The following is a 20271-nucleotide window of genomic DNA, read 5'->3' on the forward strand; positions in this document are numbered from 1 at the left end:
GTCTGATGCCCAAGGATGTCAGAAGAGGGCATCAGCTTCCCTGGAACTAGAGTTACTGATGGTCATGAGCCACCACGTAGGTGCTGGGAACTGGACTCGGCTCCTCTGCAACAGCAGCCAGCACTCTTAACCCCTGAGCCATCTTTCCAGCCCCACAATCACCATCGTAACTGTTCTGAGGTCTACGTCCCGGTTGTGTTGAGGACATTCATTCTGTCTTGCCATCACCACCACCTCCCACCTCTGGGAACCATTTCATTATCCCATACCGAGAATTTGCACGGAATAAATACCAACTTCTCATCCTCACTTTCTTCCCTGGTCCCCCACTAACCTCCATCCTTCTTTTTGCCCTGTGATGGTGACTCATCTGGATGCTTATGGGAGTGGAATCTTGTAATATTCTCCTTCTGGGGCAGGCTTATCTCACTTAGCGTGAAGTCCTCTTGGCTCACGCACAGTATAGCACATGCCAGGATTTCCTTCTTCTACGAAACATATTAACATTCAGTTAGCTGTCTCTACAGCCGTTTTGCTTTTCAGTTCATTCCCCAGTGGACACTGGGTTTCTTCTACATTTTAGCTATTACAGACACTGCTGCTATGTGTAAATAAGACAGAACGTGTAAGTAAGAACAACCATTCTTGAGTAAAGTCCATGAGACACGGAGCAGTGGCCACAACCTGGGCCCCGGGAGAGCCGCGAGGTCAGCACGCCCAGGGTATAAAGTGCTCTCAGATCCATGTTCGAAGCATCTACTAGATTCTGCTGGATCCTGTTCTTAAAATTTTATTTCTTGGCGTAATCATCTGCATGTAACACCATGCTATTTCAGAAAGTCATCTGCCACTAGAAAGCATTTCTTGGATCATTCTTGTGAGATTCGTTGCCTAGGAACCATTTGATAATCCTCATTGATTTAGCTGATGAAGGAAGGATGAGGGAGTCATTCGCTTAAAACATCCATTTGTGTTCTCAAAACTCAAGAGGCCCACCTCCCCCTCCCCGACATAGATTGCTCAGATTTGGAGAGTCTGCAGAGCTGAGCAAGACACTAATTTGTTTTAAGAAATTGAAAACATGAGTTTAGACCAGGTTTCTCTATGCCTGTTTGTTCTCTTTGCACGGAGGGGATTGTAGCTTTGTGACCTGAGAATAATTATTCTGACAATTATACTAGAGATATGTAAGGATAGCATTTGAGTCAGAATTGGGACATGGCTCCATCTCAGACCAATAACGTGAACAAAGGGAGAAAGATGTATTGTTGGCTGGCATTAGATGGGTTAAGGAAGCAATAGAACCAGCCCACACCCCGGGAGCTATGATTCCAGGGTCTAAGACCTGGCAAGGTATTTGCCTTCTTTCTGATGTCATGGCAAATTAGGATCTTAATTCATTGCACTTGGGGTGTCTATTCATACCCCTTGCTACAGAAAAGACGGTGAGTTTAATTATAGACTACTGTCTTAGACTGTCCCCAAGGACAGAGCTAAATAAAACGCACCCGTGCTGCCCTGTCTTGTGAATTCTCTGGAATCTGAAATACAACTAGCCTCAAGGTTGTGCAGATGACTGTAGATCTGTTCACTTAAGAGGCTGAGAAAAAGAGTCCCTGCCGATGCCTAGTGATGGAGGGGCCTGGTTGCCTCTGTACGGTCTGCATGGCTCTTTGGGGAGATGAAGTGGCTTAGTCCTAATTAGCTATCGGGTGCACTTGCTCTCCAGATGGACGGGGGCACAGGGCACGGTCATTAGAAGGAAAGGAAATCAGGCTGTAAATGTGCTGAGAAAGAAGATTTAAAAATAGCAGTTTCTCAACCTGTGGTCACGGTCCCCTTGGCAAATCTCTCGCTCCAAAAATATTTACATTACAGTTCAAACCAGCAGCGAAATGGCAGTTATGAGGTGGCAACAAAAATAATTTTTTGGTTGGTGGTCAAGACAACATGCAGAACTGTATTAAAGGGTCTTGGTGTTAGGAAGGTTGAAAACCACTGGTTTAAGACAATCTGTTGGCTCACGGTTTTGGAGGTCTCCATCTAAGATTGCCTGACTCCATTGTTCCCTGGGCCATGATAAGGCAGACTGCTTTGGCATGGAGAAACAGAGTGACATAAATCACGGCGACCAGAAAGTGGGGGACGGGTGGGAACAGGGTCAATCCTTCCAGGGTACAACTCCAGTGACCTACTCTATCCATCTGGGTCCCACCCACTGCTCTCCACCACCTCTCAAGAATGCTGCTGCATTGTGAGTCCCTCAGAGGATTAACCCAGTGATGAAGTCAGAGTCACTTCTCCAAAGCCTCACCCTAAACACGGCTGTGCTGGGAACCAAGCCTTTAGCTCGTGAGCCCTTGGTGGGACACTTCATAATCAAATGATGGAAACACATTTGTTTTCTCCCCACGCTGTAATTCTAGGAATGTTTGTTTATCTGTAGGGCCCAAATTTTCCATATTTCGGGCAGCAGATAGCAGGTGCCCAACTTGTGCGTGTTAAATGCGAGGAGCCATACATCCCTTCAAAAGCCCTGAACACGTAATTAATTTAATTCTCCATAATTAAATTTTAATCAATAACTGCTTGTGGTCATCAAATTCTTACTCTGTGATTATTTTTTGACTGCTTTAGCAACCTGCACAGTTGTCTTAACCAGCCAGCCTGCTCCACGAATCTGGATGTGAGACTTGAAAGCCTTGGAGCAGCTTTCAGGGGTGGGGAAATGTCCGTGGCTCTGTGCTTCTTCTCTGGTGGTGACATGAGCAAACATCTCTCATCCTAGATAGGGCACAGGTGACAGACCAAAGAAGCCATTCAGCCCATGCCTAGCTTGGGGAACAGTGAGTTTACTGGGATTACTTACAGGAGTGTGGGTGCAGGGTTCCTTACCGGGACACAAGTAGCCTGGCATAAAGGTGCCTTTGATCCTAGCACTTGGGAGGCAGAGGCAGGTGGGTTGCTATAGTGAGTTCCAGGACAGCCAGGGCTACAAAGAGACAGCCTGTCTCAAAACAAGCCAACAAGCTGATAAAGAAGATGGCAAGACGGCTCATGAAAGTTGCATCCTAGGAGTTCCCTGCATGCCTTTCGGGGAGCTCAGCCAGCCCAGACTCCTCTCCTCAGCAAGTGCTACTGTTTCTGGAACCTCCCTCTGGGAGGGGGCTTGTCATAGTCACTGTTCTGCTGCTGTAAAAAGACCTCCACCAAGGCGACTCTTATAAAGGAACGCATCCCATTGGGGCTGGCTTATGCTTCGTTATCATCCTAGTGGGTTATCATGTGGAGCCAGGGGAAAGGAGGTGACATGCAGACGTTGGGGATGAGATAGGCATAGTCAGGTTGCTTAGACCTTGCATCTGTCACAGCAGATTGTAAACAGTTGGGTGCTTTCTCTACAAGGGCAGGTTCCACTGTTCATGCCCGCTGTGGGATTTCGGGCCAGACTTCAACTTTAAGCTCCAGCTTCAGACACTCGCTCTGTGTATGCGTAGAAGACCCTGACAAACCATACACCTCGTCTTTATGGCTCCCAAACCTCCCCAGAGTAGGCTTTCCTACCCTCAAATATTCCCGGGTAAACGTCATTGTTAGTGTAAATCCTCTAGGACTAAATGAGACAACCAAGTAGGAGGACATCTTGACCATGGCCACACAGTCAGCTTGTCACTGATGGGACTCAGGATGTGTCATCCCAAATAGGACACCTGGCATGGAGCCAGCCTCAGGCATGGGGAGGGGTTCACTCTCACCTTTGTTCCACCTACGAAGGGTTCCTCTTAGATGATCTACCCTCTCTTTACCCAGGGAAAGGGTCAAGCTTGGGCTTGAAGATGCAGCATTGCAGAGGAGACGGAACAAGACGAGTGTGCCGTGTCCCCAAGTGTAACAAGCAGCACACCAGGACCCCCTTTGTTCCATAGTACCTCTCTATACCTATCCACTCTTCATCCAACAGGGTGTGAAGACTCACAAGTCCCCTGTTTCCTCTCCACTCCCCACCCCCACCAGTGAGTCCCCAGGATCTACCTTTCTGTGCCACCCCTATGTCAGGGTTAGTTGGATCTGAACTCTGGTCCTCATGTGTGCACAGCAAGCATTTGGCTCGGCTCACCATCTCCCCCTCCCACACCACTGTTAGGCTTCAGAAAATAATACACCCAAATTAAGGTTCACTGCCAGGCTTAGCTGAAGCAGCCTCAGGGACACCCCTTTCCACTTTCCCAGTCCTCTTTCTCTCCACCTCCCTTGTCTACCTAAAGAACACATCCGCCAAAAAGCAACTCAACTGTCTCCAGTCTTTTGACTGAAAGCTCATCAATCCAGGAAGATCGAGCCACTATCACAGAGAAACTCAAAATGCAGCACTTCAGAGCCCAGGGACCTTTGTCCCAGGACACTCAAGTCTCATTGGTTACCTCCTCCCCCAAACACACACACACACACACACACACACACACACACACACACACACACTTAAATATACATGCAAATATAATTTTATTTATTTATATAAATATATGTATATATACATACACATATATGTTATTTACTACTCTTCCAAACTCATTCATAGGACCCACCAAACCCATCCCCTCTCCCTCCCAGGGTCTCTAAGCCACACCCACCCAGCTCTCCGGGTACTGTTTTTTTTCTGCCTTTGCCCCTATCTGTCTCTTGACACTTGATTTCGGCAGATTCCAAAAGGAAAATCTGAACTTACCCACACTACCTCAAACCTATAGTAAACAAAGGCACCAGTGTCTGTCCTGTCAGCCTTTCATTAGGGGCCTTCCTCTGCCAGCCAGTGAGGGCTGAGAGACAAATCTCTCCTTGCCTAGGTAGCTGAGGGGAAAGCAGAAGCCACGGTTCTCAGGCGCTGTGTCGGCGCCTCTTTGAAAGTTGGTGCATCTCTGTCTAAAGAAGACTGACTAGAAAGAAATGTAAGCCACCTAAAATTTGTCCGAGTGAAAATTATGTGACCTGTTTAGTTTTTTGTCAGCTTAACATAGAGTCGCCAGAGAGGAGGGAACCTCAACTGAGAAAATATCTCCAGAAGACTGGCCTGTGGGCAAGTCTGTGGGACCTTCTCTTGATAAAAGATGGATGTGGGAGGGCCCAGCTCACTGCAGGCGGTGCCATCCATGGACGGGTGGTACTGGGCACTCTAACAAAGCAGGAGGAGTGAGTCATGGGGAGCAAGCCTCAGTTCCTGCCTCCGGGTTCCTGACCCCGCTTTCCTCAGTGATGGCCTACAACTGTAGGCTAAAGCAAACCTCTCCCTCCCCATGTTGTTTTTGGTCATGGTGTTTCTTACAGCGGCAGAAAGCAAAAGAAAACAGGCACCAAATCAATGCATCTGTGGTCAGAATGACCCAGTGCAAGTCTGTAATATAATGTGTGTGACTTTGTCCTGCATCTGAAGAGGGGATTAAGACATTGACTGCAGGTCTAGTTTCCACTCAATTTGCCCCAACTTCTCACTCATTGTTGATCATGTGACCCTCATGTGAGTGTCTGGGACCCAGTTCTCCAGCGCAGGAGATGCCAATGTGTGTCCTTTATCATGCCACAAATGGTTTTGGAGGACTGGGTGATGTCACCTTCACCTGAAGGTCTCTTTTTCTACCTAAGAAAAAAATCAGAGAGCAATTCAGGTTCAGGGAAGAAATATAACACGTTAGCTAATTCCTTCTTGGGAGCAGCAGTATGGCCTGATAACAGCCAGTGTTTGTCAGGAGTCTCGGGCAAGTCTGGTCTCGTGCAACTATTTATAGAAGAAGCTACCAGGTGTGTATCTGATGCCCAAGGGGTCTGCTGGGCTAGAGCAAGCCCAAGAAAAAGAGGTCTACAGGGACAGTGTTTGCCAGTGGACAGTTGGGGCTGCAGCTGGGCTCCTGGCTCCACCTTGTCCCTCGCCCTGGCTCTGGAAAATCTGCTTGCTCCACACTGAGCCTTGGGAACATTGAAAATCAAACCTGGAAGATCCATTTTCCCAACTGTAGTCAGCTGGAGAAGGACAGGATGGCGTCTCTGCGTTGGCCTAAAGCCCTGGGACCCTACCTAGCGCTGAGACCCTGTCCATCACTGAGGCCCTATCCAGTGCTGAGGAGCTATGCAGTGCTGAGGCCCTAGCCACCTCCTACCCTTCAACAGGACATTGGTTCCTGGGCCCTTCTCCAGCCTTCTACTCTCTGGCGGCTCTGAGGAGAGCAGCTGTGCTCCGCCCCACACCCCATGCCACAACACTGGGCTCTGCTCTAGGCCCCAAAGCAACAGAGCCAAACGACCACAGCTGACAGCCAGGATAAGTCCGACCCATTTACAAGTTGACCATCTTAGAAGGGCCCAGCTCACTGAGGGTGGGGCCACCCCTGGGCAGGAGGTCGTGAAGGGTGTAAGGAAACAGTCAGGGGGAGCAGCCAGTAACCAGAACTCCTCCATGGTCTCTGCTTCAGTTGCCGCCTTGGTTTCTCTCAGTGAGAGACTGTGACGGAGGTGGGAGCTTTTCCTCTCCAAGTTGCTCTTATCATGGTATTTATACCAGCAACAGAGAGAGAGCTAGCACAGCCGGGAACTAATATCAAGAATATGATTTGTGAAGCTGGCGTTCCCCTTGGGGTTGGGGGAGCAGAACAAAAAAGTTAGAATAATTTTTTAAATGGCCCAAATAAGCATTTAAACACAAAAGAAACTCAAAATTTCACACATAAAAATATATTAACATATTCCAAGAGAGAAAAGAAGGAAGAAAGAAAAAAGAAAATGAAGGCAGGGCACATCTTCGCCCAGATGCTTAAAACAAAGGATCAAGGTAAAATCTTGGAACCGCTGGAGGAAAAAGCCATTGGCTACAGAGGAACCAAAGCTACAGAGCTCTCGATAGAAGCTGTGCACATCCAAAGACCACGGAGTGACATCGTTATCCAAAGACCATGGAGTGACATCATTAAAAAACCACAAAGAAAGCGATCAGGCGAAATCCTGTATTCAACAAAACCACTCTCAAACAATGAAAGCAGAACAAAGACCCCCCCACACACACACACACAAATTAAAGGATGCAACAGCAGCAGTCTGGCATTGCCATAGTGAAGGACGTTTGTGGGGAGGGGTTTCTATTTTTCAGCCGAGAAGTTTCCACAAGAGAACACAGAAGAGAGGAAATACAGATGTTGGACAAATGGCAAATTCATTTTCCCTTCACTTTTCAAATACCAAATGTCTTTTTGTTTTATAGTTGCTTTTATTTATCATGTGTGCATATGTGTGCACATGTGCATGTGTACATTGGTACCCATATGAGTGTGAGCCCACAAATGTGCCATATAGAGGCCATTTTTGCTGGGGTTAGTTCTCTCCTTCCATTACGGAGAACTCGATGATCAAACTGTCAGGTCAGACTTGGTGGTTATGCCTTTACCTGCTCAATTATTTCTCTAGCCATCAAATATCTCTTTGAGAAACTGGAAAACAATTGGCCGTTTCAAGTGAAGTACTAGCAATGTATTGTGGGGTTTATAACATAAATAGAATTAAAGTTTATGTCAATAATAGCACAAAAACCAGGACAGATAAAATGCAAAAACACTATCATACTATTCTGAAATAATACTAAAAATCATATAGCCTTACTGGAAGCTGGACTGAGATAAGTTTTAAAAATGTGTATTGTAAAGCCTGGATCGACTGTTAAAACATAGCCATGAGCTCTAGGTATAAAACCTAAAGCAAAGATAGACTGATTAGGATGTAGACAGGTTTGCAACATCAGTACCCAGAATCCAATTTTTTATTAAGTAAAGTAGGGAAGATGCAGACCTTGGGCCTAGCCAGCCGTAGCCCAGTAATGGACTGTACCTGCACATTATGTGAATATACAATAACAACCCATAATGAAACAATTTTAAAAGGCTTGCTACTGTTCCATTTGTGCATTGCTGTCTTCATCTCCCACAAATTGTGAGACCGTTTTTAAAAGCTAAACCATGCACTTAAAAATTAAAAGCAGGGTGGTAACGGCCAACGGCTTAACGAAGCAGTCAAGTTCACCATAAGTTTCTGAAATCAAAGCAAAAACATTGGTTCTGTTTCCAAACCCAAAGAAAAATAAGAACTGCCCAGAATAAAGAAGGCAATCATTGCCTGGGATGTGGAAGGCCCTGGGTCTAAAACAGAAAAAAGAAAAGAAAGGAAGGGGGAAGAAGAGGGAGAGCAGAGACGAGGGCTGTTAGCATCCAGCCCAACCCCTGCCTTTTGTGGAGTCAACTTTCTTCTGTCAATGAAAGCAAGTTCAGTAACCAGAACAGAGGTGCCATCCCCTCCTTCCCCCGACCCAGGTCCATTACTTAAGCAATCACCCTTTTGTCCTAATCTCCGAGTTTCTGTTCTGGGGGTTGAACCAATCAAAGGTTGACTGAGTTTCTCCTGGATTGCCAGGATGTTGAGCACTAGGCAAACTTCCCTGCTCCCTCTACTGACCAAAGACCCTGACAGACAGGTAACCTGCAGCTCCTCTCTGCGGCTCTGGACAATTCCATGGGTGGTGCTGGGCCCTAGCACAGGTATTATTCACGGATGGTGGGTATCAATGGTGGTAACGTCTTGGTTTACAGCAATGTAACTTGAATTTCACACTGTGTTCTTCCTGTGTGGGGGCCTACTTTTGCTTCTGGCCTTCTTCCATGGGAGCTGAGGATCTGAACCCAGTTTACCCACTGAGCCCCCTTCCCTGTTTTACATACAGCAGCTGCCAGGTCTGTGGGTGTCCTGGCTGCAGGGTTGTAATCTTGCTGGAGATTTACAGCAGAACTTTCCTGCTCAAGGCTATCCACAGAGGCAACCCCCCCCCCCCCTTTTTTTTTAAACCCAGACTGACGGCTTGAAAGGCAGTTTCAAGACCCTTTACTTGGGCAGCTTAGATTTTTCCTGTGCCAGACAAAGTCTGTCTGGAAACAGATGACTCAGCAAAACAGGGTGTTCCAGAATTGTGGAATAAAGACGTGTTATGAGCGGGCCTGTCCTAGATTACCCCAGATTGTATAAAGCCATGTTTTCTAGACCATATCTTGTCCTGAGAGACTCCATGTCACAAGCAGCTTTGGACTCCATTTTGAGGATGAAGGAGGACTCTCGGCCTTACTGGATATGGCCAAGACTCTGTCTGTCCAGTGTCACCAGCACAACATAGACTGACAAATAATTTCTTCCTGGGAATAGAAAGTCACCTTGTATTACCATCAGGAAACCCAGGACACATTAAAAGTTAGCAGACACACTAGACAAGGGAAAGGTGCAACTCCTCCATCTGGACCCTAATACCTAACGGCAGTCGGCAGTCGCTTCACCAACCCGACATCTGGACACCCCATGTGTGTCAAGGCAGAGAGCTCCTCACTGTCCTTGGGACCTCAGGTCAGTTCTGTGTCCACTGTGGATGCAACTGACTCAAACAGTCATCTGCCCATCCTCCTGTTCATGCATCTGGACCAGCCAGCCAGGCAGCCAGCAAGCTGGACTTGGGCATGCCCTTAGCCTCTACAGCCTTCAGTGCACCTTACTCCTTTGGCTCAACTCTGACCTTGCTGCCTGACTCAATGCAACCACCAGCCACAGCAGCCTCTCGACTCGATGAGGTTTGTCAGCTTATCCCAGAGACTTCCCTGCCTCGTAGACTTCCCTGACCTTTAACCCTTCGTAGTTGTTCTGTACTCTACCTGCATGCATGCATGCATACATACATACATGTATACATACATACATTGATGTGTAATGCATGATCCAAGAGTTATTATTAGTGACAACTGAAATGTGAGCAAGGTAGTTCCCGGCACTTGTGAATGTCGTCCTGCAGCACCTTTTGCTTTATTTTTCTTCGCAGAAGATTCTAACATTGTGGGAAGACACAGACAGATCATTTATGTTTCTGACGTGGTGAGCCCATGACAAGAGGTCACGATAATCCGAGGGCAGATGGGAAATGACCTTGGAAGAAGAACAGCGGGAAGCCACCAGTCCTCTCCGCTCTAATGGGACAAGACATGACAAGCTCGCCTCCATCCCTGGACAGGTGACATAGGCGAATGAAACATCTGGAATGAGCAAATAACCCCTCACCCCAGCTTCTTCCCCGGTTGAACAGAATTTGGAGGGAAGACATGAAGAGGCTTATAAATAGCTGAGCAAATGATTTAAGGACAAATTAAAGACATGAGCCTTCCTGGCCAGCAGACACTCAGACAGTTAAAGCAATTTCCTTCAGCTGGCCTTTCCCTAAGGTCAAATTTGTTTATGGATAATTCCGGAATCCCTCCCAAAGACATCTGCTAAACCTCTCGTCCCTCGCAGTCCTGCCTGTCTTCTTACTGTAGAAGATGTCTGAGTTCGGGACAGTGGACGTGCTGAGAGCCTTTTCCCTAGCCTCCAGTAGGTACCACTTTGCAGAAGGGGCTGGGCAGGGCCCAGGTAGCATACATAAGGCCTTAGGGCTTCAGTCTTCTAGGGAAAGCAGTCAGCAATTTTCCAGAACAGGGCAAAAGCGACCCTGCTGTGAGTGATGCCAGGGCCTGTAGGTCACAAATAGTCAAAAGGAAAATCAAAGATCAACCCTTCGCTAAGGAGCACAAATGCCTCAGTCCCTCAGCAGCCCACACCCTGTGCTGGTCCAGGACACTCTAATCCTAAATGTTTACTCCCAGAGCTAATAATAGCCCCTCGGGCCTGAGGAAGGCAAGCTCTCCGATGGGAGGGCTTTGTCGCCACTGTAAACATCAGTGACTCTGGAAAAGCTCCTTCAGAGCCTGGGCCGGACTGAGCTGCGGATGCTTCTAGACAAAAGAAATTAATTAACTTGTCAAGTCCCTTCCTCCCAGCATAAATGCAGCCAATTCTTGCCCCACAAACCTCGTTTCCTGGGGGACAGACACCTGTCTCCTGGGCCCGAGGTTTCTGCAGCAGCTGCTTGTGGAGGGGGGTGGGTCATGCCCACACGTGTGCGTGTGTGCAGGCTGAAACACCTACACAGGTGAAGCTAGCCTCCCCCTCAGCTCCTCTAGATGGATATCCAGTCCTGGAGGTTTAAATGGCTTTCTATTCAGGGGAGCATTTAACAAGATGTATTCGCTCCTTCAGCAATGTACATTAAATCCAAAGCCTTATTTAAACAGCTTTGACTTGTGGTTTTCATATTCATGAACTGTAACCTAGTTTGAATCTTTATAGGATACCCTGTGTATTTTAGGAGAAAAAAATAGCCTTTTTGAAAACCTAAATGCTTTCTCATTTATATTTCTGATGGAAATACAAAAAGGTTGTACACTTTGACTATAATTGCATGTTCTTCAACCCTTTCAATTGTGTTTGAGGGTCCCCGGAGCTGTTACACAGAGAAGCCGTATGAACACATGACTCAAAAAAGAATTAAAAGGGAGATAGGGAGATGGTTTGGGTTAGGAGCACACACTACCCTTCTAGAGGACCTAAGGTCAGTTCCCAGGACCCACACTGGGCAGCTCAGAACTCCAGCTCCAGGGACCTCTGTAGAAACCTGCATTCATGTGCACATGCCCCCATACAGACACAAAGACACAGACATAGTTCAAAATAGAGAGGGCATAGAAAATACCATCCTTGGGGCTTACATTTTGAAAAACTTGAATCAGTGGAATTCAGGACACATCTGGGGGTTCTGGGCCACTTAGCAATCTCAGGTAGCTATAGCCAATCAGTCACTGGAAGTTTGATGACCAATAAGCAGCAGATCATCCAGTCAGTGAGAGCCTGGAAATCAACCTCATATTGTTTCTCTGTAGCGTGATGGGCTTTCGTTTCTGCCTTGGTGGGGGGGGGGGGGGCGGGTCCCATAACTATTAGGGGTTGTCCAGGACTTTTAGGGTCTGAAACCTGCTTTACGTGAGCTCTGTGGGGACAAACTATCAAGGTCTGTCTCTACCATGAGGTCCTAAGGTCACAAATCTCTGGAGTAGACCCTGCCTCGAAAATTTCCAACTCAAGACGTAACGGCAATAGAGATCAGTTGACCAGTAACCAAATCTGGTAAAAAGAAAGGGTCCCCCATAGTCCCGGGGTTCCTAGCAATGTCTTCTGTGTCAGTGTGACCAAAATACCCGAGAGGAACAGTGGGTTCACAGTTCCATAAAGTTCAGTCTATGGGCAGTTGGGGAGATCATGATTGCAGAGATTATCTGCAGGAATGGCAAAGGAATATCACACACCATGACAGACGGCTGTTAAGAGTGACAGCAAGGGGCTACATTACTGCCTCGGTAGGAATGAAGATCTTCCTAACACACACACACACACTCACAAACACACGTGTGCGCACACACACATGCACACGCACATGCACACACACCCTGACCGCCAAACCTTCAAAGCAATGGTACCATATCCATCCTTTCTGTTGCTGTGATAAAGCACCATGACCAAAAGTGACTCATAGAAGAAAAAGTCCACTTTGGCTTATGATTTTTTTGTTTTTTTTTTCTTTTTTTAAAAGGAGCTCTGGTAAAGTTTTATTAAAGGAAAACTTTTTACTTTTCACCAGTCTGTTCTGGCATGCTTCTAATAATGTCAGAATCACCTGGGTCAATGATGGCCAGTGTGCATACTCTGTAGTATTTTCCACACGCTGTGCCCAACTCAATGTTATTGCCACTGTAGTGATGGACACCAGTTTTAGCCAACATGGCATAGTATTCTATTTCAGATTTCCTCAAGGCGGGGCAGTTGTTGGCAAGGATCACCAATTTCGCTTTGCCCTGTCTGATCATCTTCAGAGTCTGTTTGTATCCCAGCACGTACTTCCCACTTTTCATAACAAGCTGGAGCCGAGAGTTGATCGACTCCAGAGACTTTTCCGTCTTCTTTGCTGCCACCATCTTCCTGCCTTAGGTGCGGGACGGCCCCCAACCAAGACCAGCCGCCAAGATGGCCGGGGAGCGAGAAAGGAAGCTGGCTTATGATTTTGGATGGATAAGAGTTCATCATGGCAGCAGGTGTCTGGGACAAAAAGCTGAGAGATTACATTTACAGCCACACGTGGGCAGCAGAGAGAGGGTGGGAGAGAAAAAGAGAGATGGGGATAAGGCTTCAAACCTTGAAAGTCCATTTCCAGTGATGTGCCACCTCCAACAAGGCTGCACCACTGCCCCAAACAGCGCCACCTACTGGAGACCAAGTGTTAAAATGCGTGAGCCTGTGGGGGACATTTCTCACTCAAACTACAATAGTCTCCAAGAAATTGGAATTTTCCCAGGAGTCTTGTGCTGGGAGAAGGAAGAGGCTGCGTTCCTAGGGCAGCAGGAGGGAGTGCTTGTCTTTTAGGAAGAGATCTACAGTTCTGATGACTTGCCAGAGCACCTTGCAGGAGAGATTTAGCTGAGGAACTGATGGGTCGATGATGGGCAGGACCACATGTTAACCAAATCAGGCACACTTCTCTATAAATCTAAAGCTCATGTCTGAGCCTAGAAAATGAACTTGGTGTGTGTTGTGGTGGCGTCACTGGACCTCTTTGTTTGTTCCTCTTCTAAGCCACGTGGACACACTGAGAAAATCTCTTTTTTCTGCCTTTCCCTATGATTTGTTTGTGTGGCTATTAAGAACATGTGATTTGCTGGGGGGGGGGTGGTGGCACATTAATCTCAGCACTCAGGAGGGAGAGGCAGGTGGATCTCTGTGAGTTCAAGGCCAGCCTGGTCTACAGAGAGAGTTCCAGGACAGCCAGAGTTGTTACACAGAGAAACCCTCTCTTGAAAAAAAAAAAAAAAAAAAAAAAAAAAAGCAGAACATGTGATCCACACTAGCTTGCTAGGGTTGCCAGACCCTGACCCTAGCAACTTTGAAAACACAAAGATAGCACAGTCTACAAAGATAGCCTGCTGTACCTCGACCTCACATCCTCCCAAAACAGCGCCCCCTCCTGGAGACAACCCTCTGAGTACAGGAGCTTTGAAGGGAGGCATTTGACATCTAAACTAGTAACAGGGTCCCAAACAAACTTTAATAGTTTTAAAATGTGAACTGCAAGTCATCAGCCGGCCACACCCCCTTGACAGGAGGAGCCTGTCACACCCCAGGGACAGGAAAGCCACCTTGTGCTTGAACACACAGTGTCAAGGAGTTCTCCAAAGTGACTGAAGACGGGACGTTGGGCAGGTGTGACTCGAAGTTGCACACCGGGTGACCTGACTTGCAAGGAGACAATCCTATTCAGCCCGGACTGACTTCCCAACCAACTGGAGGAAGCAGATCTGACTCCCCCAAGTCTGGAGCTGGAGTATATTCCTGGGGGCGGTTCCCTCTCTGCTGGTTCCTGCTAACCAGGTCCCTTAAGCCTGCCTTCCTCTCCTACTGCCCCCTCCCTACCCTCTCTCACTGCCCCTCCCCCTCTTCTGTCACTGTCCCCTCCCCCTTCTCTCTACTTTTCTGTAAGTAACTCTGGTATTGTGTGAGTTTAACTGAGAGTCTGATTTAAAAGTGGCAGTATTTGGATGAAAAAAAAAATTCAAAGACGAGAGATTTTGTGTGTGCATGAGTGTGTATGCGTGCATGAATTTGTATGTGTGTGTATGTGTGTTTAAATTATGACGAATGTCATCTTTCTGGGGGAAATAAGCTAGTGATGGAGAGAGCTGAGAAATGACTGCCTAAGGCATCTGGGGTGTAAATGTGATTTCCTGAAATTATAGTGGAGTAAAATAATTTAAAATATAAAATGTTTAAAAAGAAGAAGCTGAAGTCACAGATGCATGGCAGCCTCACTGACGTATACAGAAATAGAGCGTTTATAATTAGCTTAGCATAAAAATAGTCAGGGATAAGGGGTTAGTTTGCTGTCTATGTATCTCAAAGCTTGACTCAGTTTCTAGCTGGGAAAATGGATCATGTAACCAGCCTCCTCCAAAGTCTAAGCTCTCAGTATTTGACACTCAGATGCTTGACCCAGCCACCAACCTTGACTTATCGGCCTTCAGGGGCTTTGGGGCTTCAGCCTGTGTGTTGTGTCCAGGCAAGTTTCTTAGGGTCCTCCTTCATAGCACCTGTTACCTTCCTTTATCAGTCCAGAATCCCTTGGAGATTTACATTTTATTGATCTTTGTGATGGTCAGTGTTGCCAGCTTAACTGAATCCAGAATCCTATGGGAGAGAGGCCCCTGTCACACCTGAGGGGTTTGTGTTGACTAAATTCTTGAGATGGGAGGAACCCTGTAGGAAGAGAAAGGAGGCTGAGCAGCAGCATGCCTTCACCACCACTGGGCAGGGTTCACTGTCCTAACCAAGAGATTGTCAGTGTTCCATCATTTCCTTGCAAGGAGACGGAGGCAATGATACAGGTAGTTCTCAAACCTAATCAGAGGCTGGGTCTCAACCTTGCAAAGGGACTGCTGCCCCCTGTCTACAGTGTTCACATGATGCCACCTTCCCCAGGTTGGCAGCCCTGAGCTCCCAAGAGTTAGTTTGCTCTGACCTTGGTAGTCCTTGACCAAGAAGCCTGGCTCGTCTATTGCACTCCATATACAACGCTTTGAAATTTGCTTTTGAGTTATTTCTGTGCATTTGAAATCTTCCCTGTCTGTGTGTGCTACTCCGCAGGATGCACTGCAGACTTCTGTATGCACACATTCCTTTCCCACTGTGCATCAGAAAAGGGTGTTAGAGGCCTCAGTGCTCAGCACATTCTGTGACCTGGAGCTTTTATTCACACTGCTCTGAACATAGCATGAGAAGGCTGACTCACCATAGCGATGGGGGAGGAGCCTACTGTCGGGGACCCCAGACCCCAAGCCCTCGTTTTCACTGCATCATAACCAGGAAAGTCAGAGAACTCAGTTTCCATCAGAACACAAGCTGAGAGTAGAGCTAGGGTAGTCTTTTGTTTCGTTGTTTATCTTTGAGGTACTCTGTAGCCAAGGCTGGCCCCAAACTCACTTTTAGCTCAGGCTAGCCTCAAACTCACACTCCTCCTGCCTCTACATCCCAAGTGCTGGGATTACAAGCGTGAGTCTGTGATGAACAGGGTACTCAGAACAGCAAGCATGCATCGTCACCCCAGCCTTTGGTCTGTGCCCACTCCATCAGACATTCCATTCAGAGTGCTATCGATTAAGAATGATAGACCAGAACCAGATGAGGTCTTTGAATTTTTCTAGTCACTGCTACAGAAGAAAAAATTGAAATGACCTTTCTGGTCCTTTGGGCAGGGTTTTATTTTTATGCTATGTTAGAACTTATTTTCCATCCGAAGATTTCTGTTCAGCTTATCTTTGTGTGTCAGAAAAGCTGACTTCCATCCGAGATGCACTCTCTCGTTTGCTGGCCTTAATGCATACTGGAGTGTGAGGCTGTTCATTTAGTGATCTTGGACTGACCTTTGGGCAGACCCAGTTCTACACACATGCACACACCCACACACACACCACACATACTCACATAGATTCTCACATGTTCACGTACACATATACTTTCATACACACGCATACACACCCACACTTACTCGCACAAACATGCACACACATACATACACATATTCACACATATACACATGCACATACTCACATGAATATACACACATGCACACACATACTCTCATATACACTTACATACACATATACACATATTCACACACATACATACACACAAATGCATACACATATTTACACACATACATTTACACACACACACATACTCACATACACACACATATACAATTTTCTTATTTGTACTCCTTAAACAATAGACTGACTATTTCACTGTTAGGAGCTGTCTGATTCTGAGGTGGAAGAGGATTGGCTCTCAATCACGCCTAGAAACAGGGCACCTTCAGTACTGCAGCTCAGCACATCGCACTGCTCCTGAGGAACACACAACGGTGTATAAGCAAGGGTATGCTGCCTTTGGAGCTTGTCCAGTTTAGTTTTTATCAGCTTGACACAATCTACAGTCTCTTGGAAGGTGCTAAACTGCTTCCATCGTCCTGGCCTATAGGCAAATCTGTGGGGCATATTCTTAATTAGTGATTTATGTGGGAGGGCCCAAGCCCAACCTACCTCTGAACTGATGCTTCAGGGTCTTATAAGAAAGCATGAACAAGTCATGGAGAGCAAGCCAGTAAGCAGCACTCCTCCGTGGCCTCTGCTTCAGTTCCTGCCTCCAGGATCTTACCTTGAGTTCCTGCCCTGACTTCCCTCAGTGATGGAGTGTGACCTGGGCATTACAAGCTGAAATAAACCCTTTCCTCCCCAAATTGCTTTAGTCATGGTGTTTATCACAGCAATGGGAAAATAATCAACATAGGGTCCACCCCACTGAAGCGCAAGGGAGACAGTCTCCACGAGTCTAGTTTACGTTGCTGTGCTGAGACGCATGAAGCTGGGTAATTTGTAAAGAACAGATTTGGAGACAGAAAGTTCCAGCAGCATGTTCATGAGCCCTCCACTGTGTCACTCCATAGTGGATAGTGCTGTGGTGTAAAATGCATGAGAGAGGGAGAGAGACAGAGAGAATTAGGTGATAAAACAATCCAGGCGCAAAGGGACTGGCTTGGTTTTAAACAGCTCACATTTGCCAAAACCACTTGTGGTCCCATGGGAGCTGTGTCAATTCCTGCAAGAGCAGAGTCCTCAGTGACCTAATTAACTTCCACCATCCCTCACTGTTCAAGATTCCACCATCTCTCAGTATCGGCACACTGGAGACCAAGCTCCTAGTACTTGAGCTTCTGTGTGATGTTCAACCTATAGACGAACCGTAGCACACAAACAGCCAAGATTCTGTGCACCCTGGAATCTTCCCTGCACCCTGAGGGACCAACTTGCATGCATCCAGGCTTCTGCTGCTTCCTGCAACCATTTTTTTTTTTTTTTGGTTTTTTGAGACAGGGTTTCTCTGTGGTTTTGGAGCCTGTCCTGGAACTAGCTCTTGTAGACCAGGCTGGTCTCAAACTCACAGAGATCCGCCTGCCTCTTCCTCCCAAGTGCTGGGATTAAAGGCGTGCGCCACCACCTCCTGGCTCCCTGCAACCAATTTTAAGGAATAAGTCAGTTTCACAATAAGCTCTGTGTCACAGCACTCAGACACATTGGTCACTGGTGCACAGTGGACCTGCTCACAATCACAAGCCCTGGGTGCATCCATGACTAAAGGGGGCAGTAGCTGCTGCTCGGGGAATTTCAGGGCACTTAAGAGGGGTGGGTCAAAGGTGTCTAGATGGAGAAACTTCAAGAACACTCTGACAAAGAGAGCCCAGGAAAGGAGGGTCTGAGCCACTGGTCCCTGGCTGGGAGAAACAGGCATGGAAGAAAGGACCTAGGGAGTTGACTGAATCTTCAAAAGGCAGTGTGTACTCAATTTGTCTTTGGTGTAGCCTCTAGATCAGGGCTCAGAGACACATTCTAAAATCGTGAGAAAGTCAAGGAAGTCTGGATTTTTACAAATCAGGAATTATAAATTTTGAAAGATGAAAAGCACACGTTTTAAAACTGTCATTAGTCTAGTATGAATGTTACTTGAGCATCTAGAAAAACTGTGAAGAACTATTTGGGATGCATGGATGCACGATGCAGGGATGCAGGGTGCAGGGATGAGGGTGCAGAGATGAGGGTACAGGGTGCAGGGATGAGGGTGCAGGGATGCAAGGTGAAGGGATGCAGGCTGCAGGGGTGCAGGGTGAAGGGATGCAGGGTGCAGGGATGAGGGTGCAGAGATGAGGGTACAGGGTGCAGGGATGAGGGTGCAGAGATGAGGGTACAGGGTGCAGGGATGAGGGTGCAGAGATGAGGGTACAGGGTGCAGGGATGAGGGTGCAGAGATGAGGGTACAGGGTGCAGGGATGAGGGTGCAGAGATGAGGGTACAGGGTGCAGGGATGAGGGTGCAAGGATGCAAGGTGAAGGGACGCAGGCTGCAGGGATGCAGGGTGAAGGGATGCAGGGTGCAGGGATGAGGGTGCAGGGATGAGGGTACAGGGTGCAGGGATGAGGGTACAGGGTGCAGGGATGAGGGTGCATGGATGCAGGATGCAGGGTGCAGTGATGTAGGATTCAAGGTGCAGAGATGAGAGTGTAGGGATGAGGGTGCAGGGATGCAGGGTGCAGGGAAGAGGATGCAGGGATGCAGGGTGCAGGGTACAGGGATGCAGGGATGCAGGGTGCAGGGACACAGATATTGTCCCAGTGAGCATGAGACCGTCTGCTTCTCTACCTGTTCTTGAGTGGCATGTGGCTTGGTTTTGCTGTCTTCAAGCCAGGGATTTAATATATGCCTCAAGGAGCCATTGTGAGGATGCCCTGAAAAAGTAAAGTGTTTCCCACGGTGCCTTGTGCAGAGTGGATTTTCAGCAAATACACTGCTCTCGTGTTTGAGACACTGTTATGAGTACTGAGGAAATGATTTGACCCTTGTCGGTCATTTACTAATTTACGCTTTAATCAAAATACGTGACCTAGACTAAAAACAAAGAAATGGTATGGTTCACTAAGGATCTTATACTAATTTAACTAGTTGGTGTTTTTGTTTGTTTGTTTGTTTGTTGTTTTCTTGCTTTGAGCCATGGTCTCACTCTGTAGCCCAGACTGACCTGAACTTGGCAGCAATCCTCCTGCCTCAGCTTCCTGAGTGTCGGGACTACAGGTGTATGTGGTATCATAGATACAGTCATTGTGTACACAGATTTTATCTAAGACTTCGACTAAATCACTAGCAATATCTTTATGTTAGCGGTGGGAATTCTAGATATCGTTTAATTATCTTTAGGGAGGAGCGGGTTTGAATGAATGAAGAATAAAGACCCAGGGGACTGTGTATCTGCTATGTATTATTAGTTAAGTAATTCTGAGCACAATGTTTAGGGGACGGAAAGCCTATTAAAGTCATTGGCTTGTATGATTTTCCTTTGAAAACTCTTCATTAGTCTGTAGACCTGCGAAGTTGCTCTGAAGTTCTGGGAACTGTCCCCTGAACAACCTTGACTCTTTAGTGACGGATCCCTGACTTTTTTTTTTTTAATTTATTTATTTATTAAGGATTTCTGCCTTGTCCCCACAACCGCTTCCCATTTCCCTCCCCCTCCCCCGATCAAGTCCCCCCCCCTCATCTGCTCGAAGAGCAATCAGGGTTCCCTGACCTGTGGGAAGCCCAAGGACTGCCCACCTCTATCCAGGTCTCGTAAGGTGAGCATTCAAACTGCCTAGGCTCCCACAAAGCCAGTACGTGCAGTAGGATCAAAAACCCACTGCAATTGTTCTTGAAT

At 47.1% G+C, this 20271-nt stretch overlaps 1 protein-coding gene across 1 annotated transcript; it reads right to left on the minus strand.

The window, feature by feature from the left end:
* Positions 1-12508: 12508 nt before the first annotated feature.
* On the minus strand, positions 12509-12954 carry LOC121465093 (60S ribosomal protein L30-like). Its single transcript, XM_041678276.1, has one exon. It carries the CDS (start codon positions 12900-12902, stop codon positions 12555-12557), a length of 348 nt encoding a protein of 115 aa, XP_041534210.1. The 5' UTR covers positions 12903-12954; the 3' UTR covers positions 12509-12554.
* Between the last annotated feature and the right edge of the window lie 7317 nt (positions 12955-20271).

The sequence above is a fragment of the Microtus oregoni genome, unplaced genomic scaffold, assembly GCF_018167655.1.
Source record: "Microtus oregoni isolate MIOR12 unplaced genomic scaffold, Mior012 000029F_ref0000214, whole genome shotgun sequence".
NCBI classification, from domain to species: domain Eukaryota; kingdom Metazoa; phylum Chordata; class Mammalia; order Rodentia; family Cricetidae; genus Microtus; species Microtus oregoni.

Excerpts from the sequence above, each read along its gene's own strand:
- LOC121465093 (XM_041678276.1), bottom strand. The coding sequence starts at position 12,902 with ATGGTGGCAGCAAAGAAGACGGAAAAGTCTCTGGAGTCGATCAACTCT.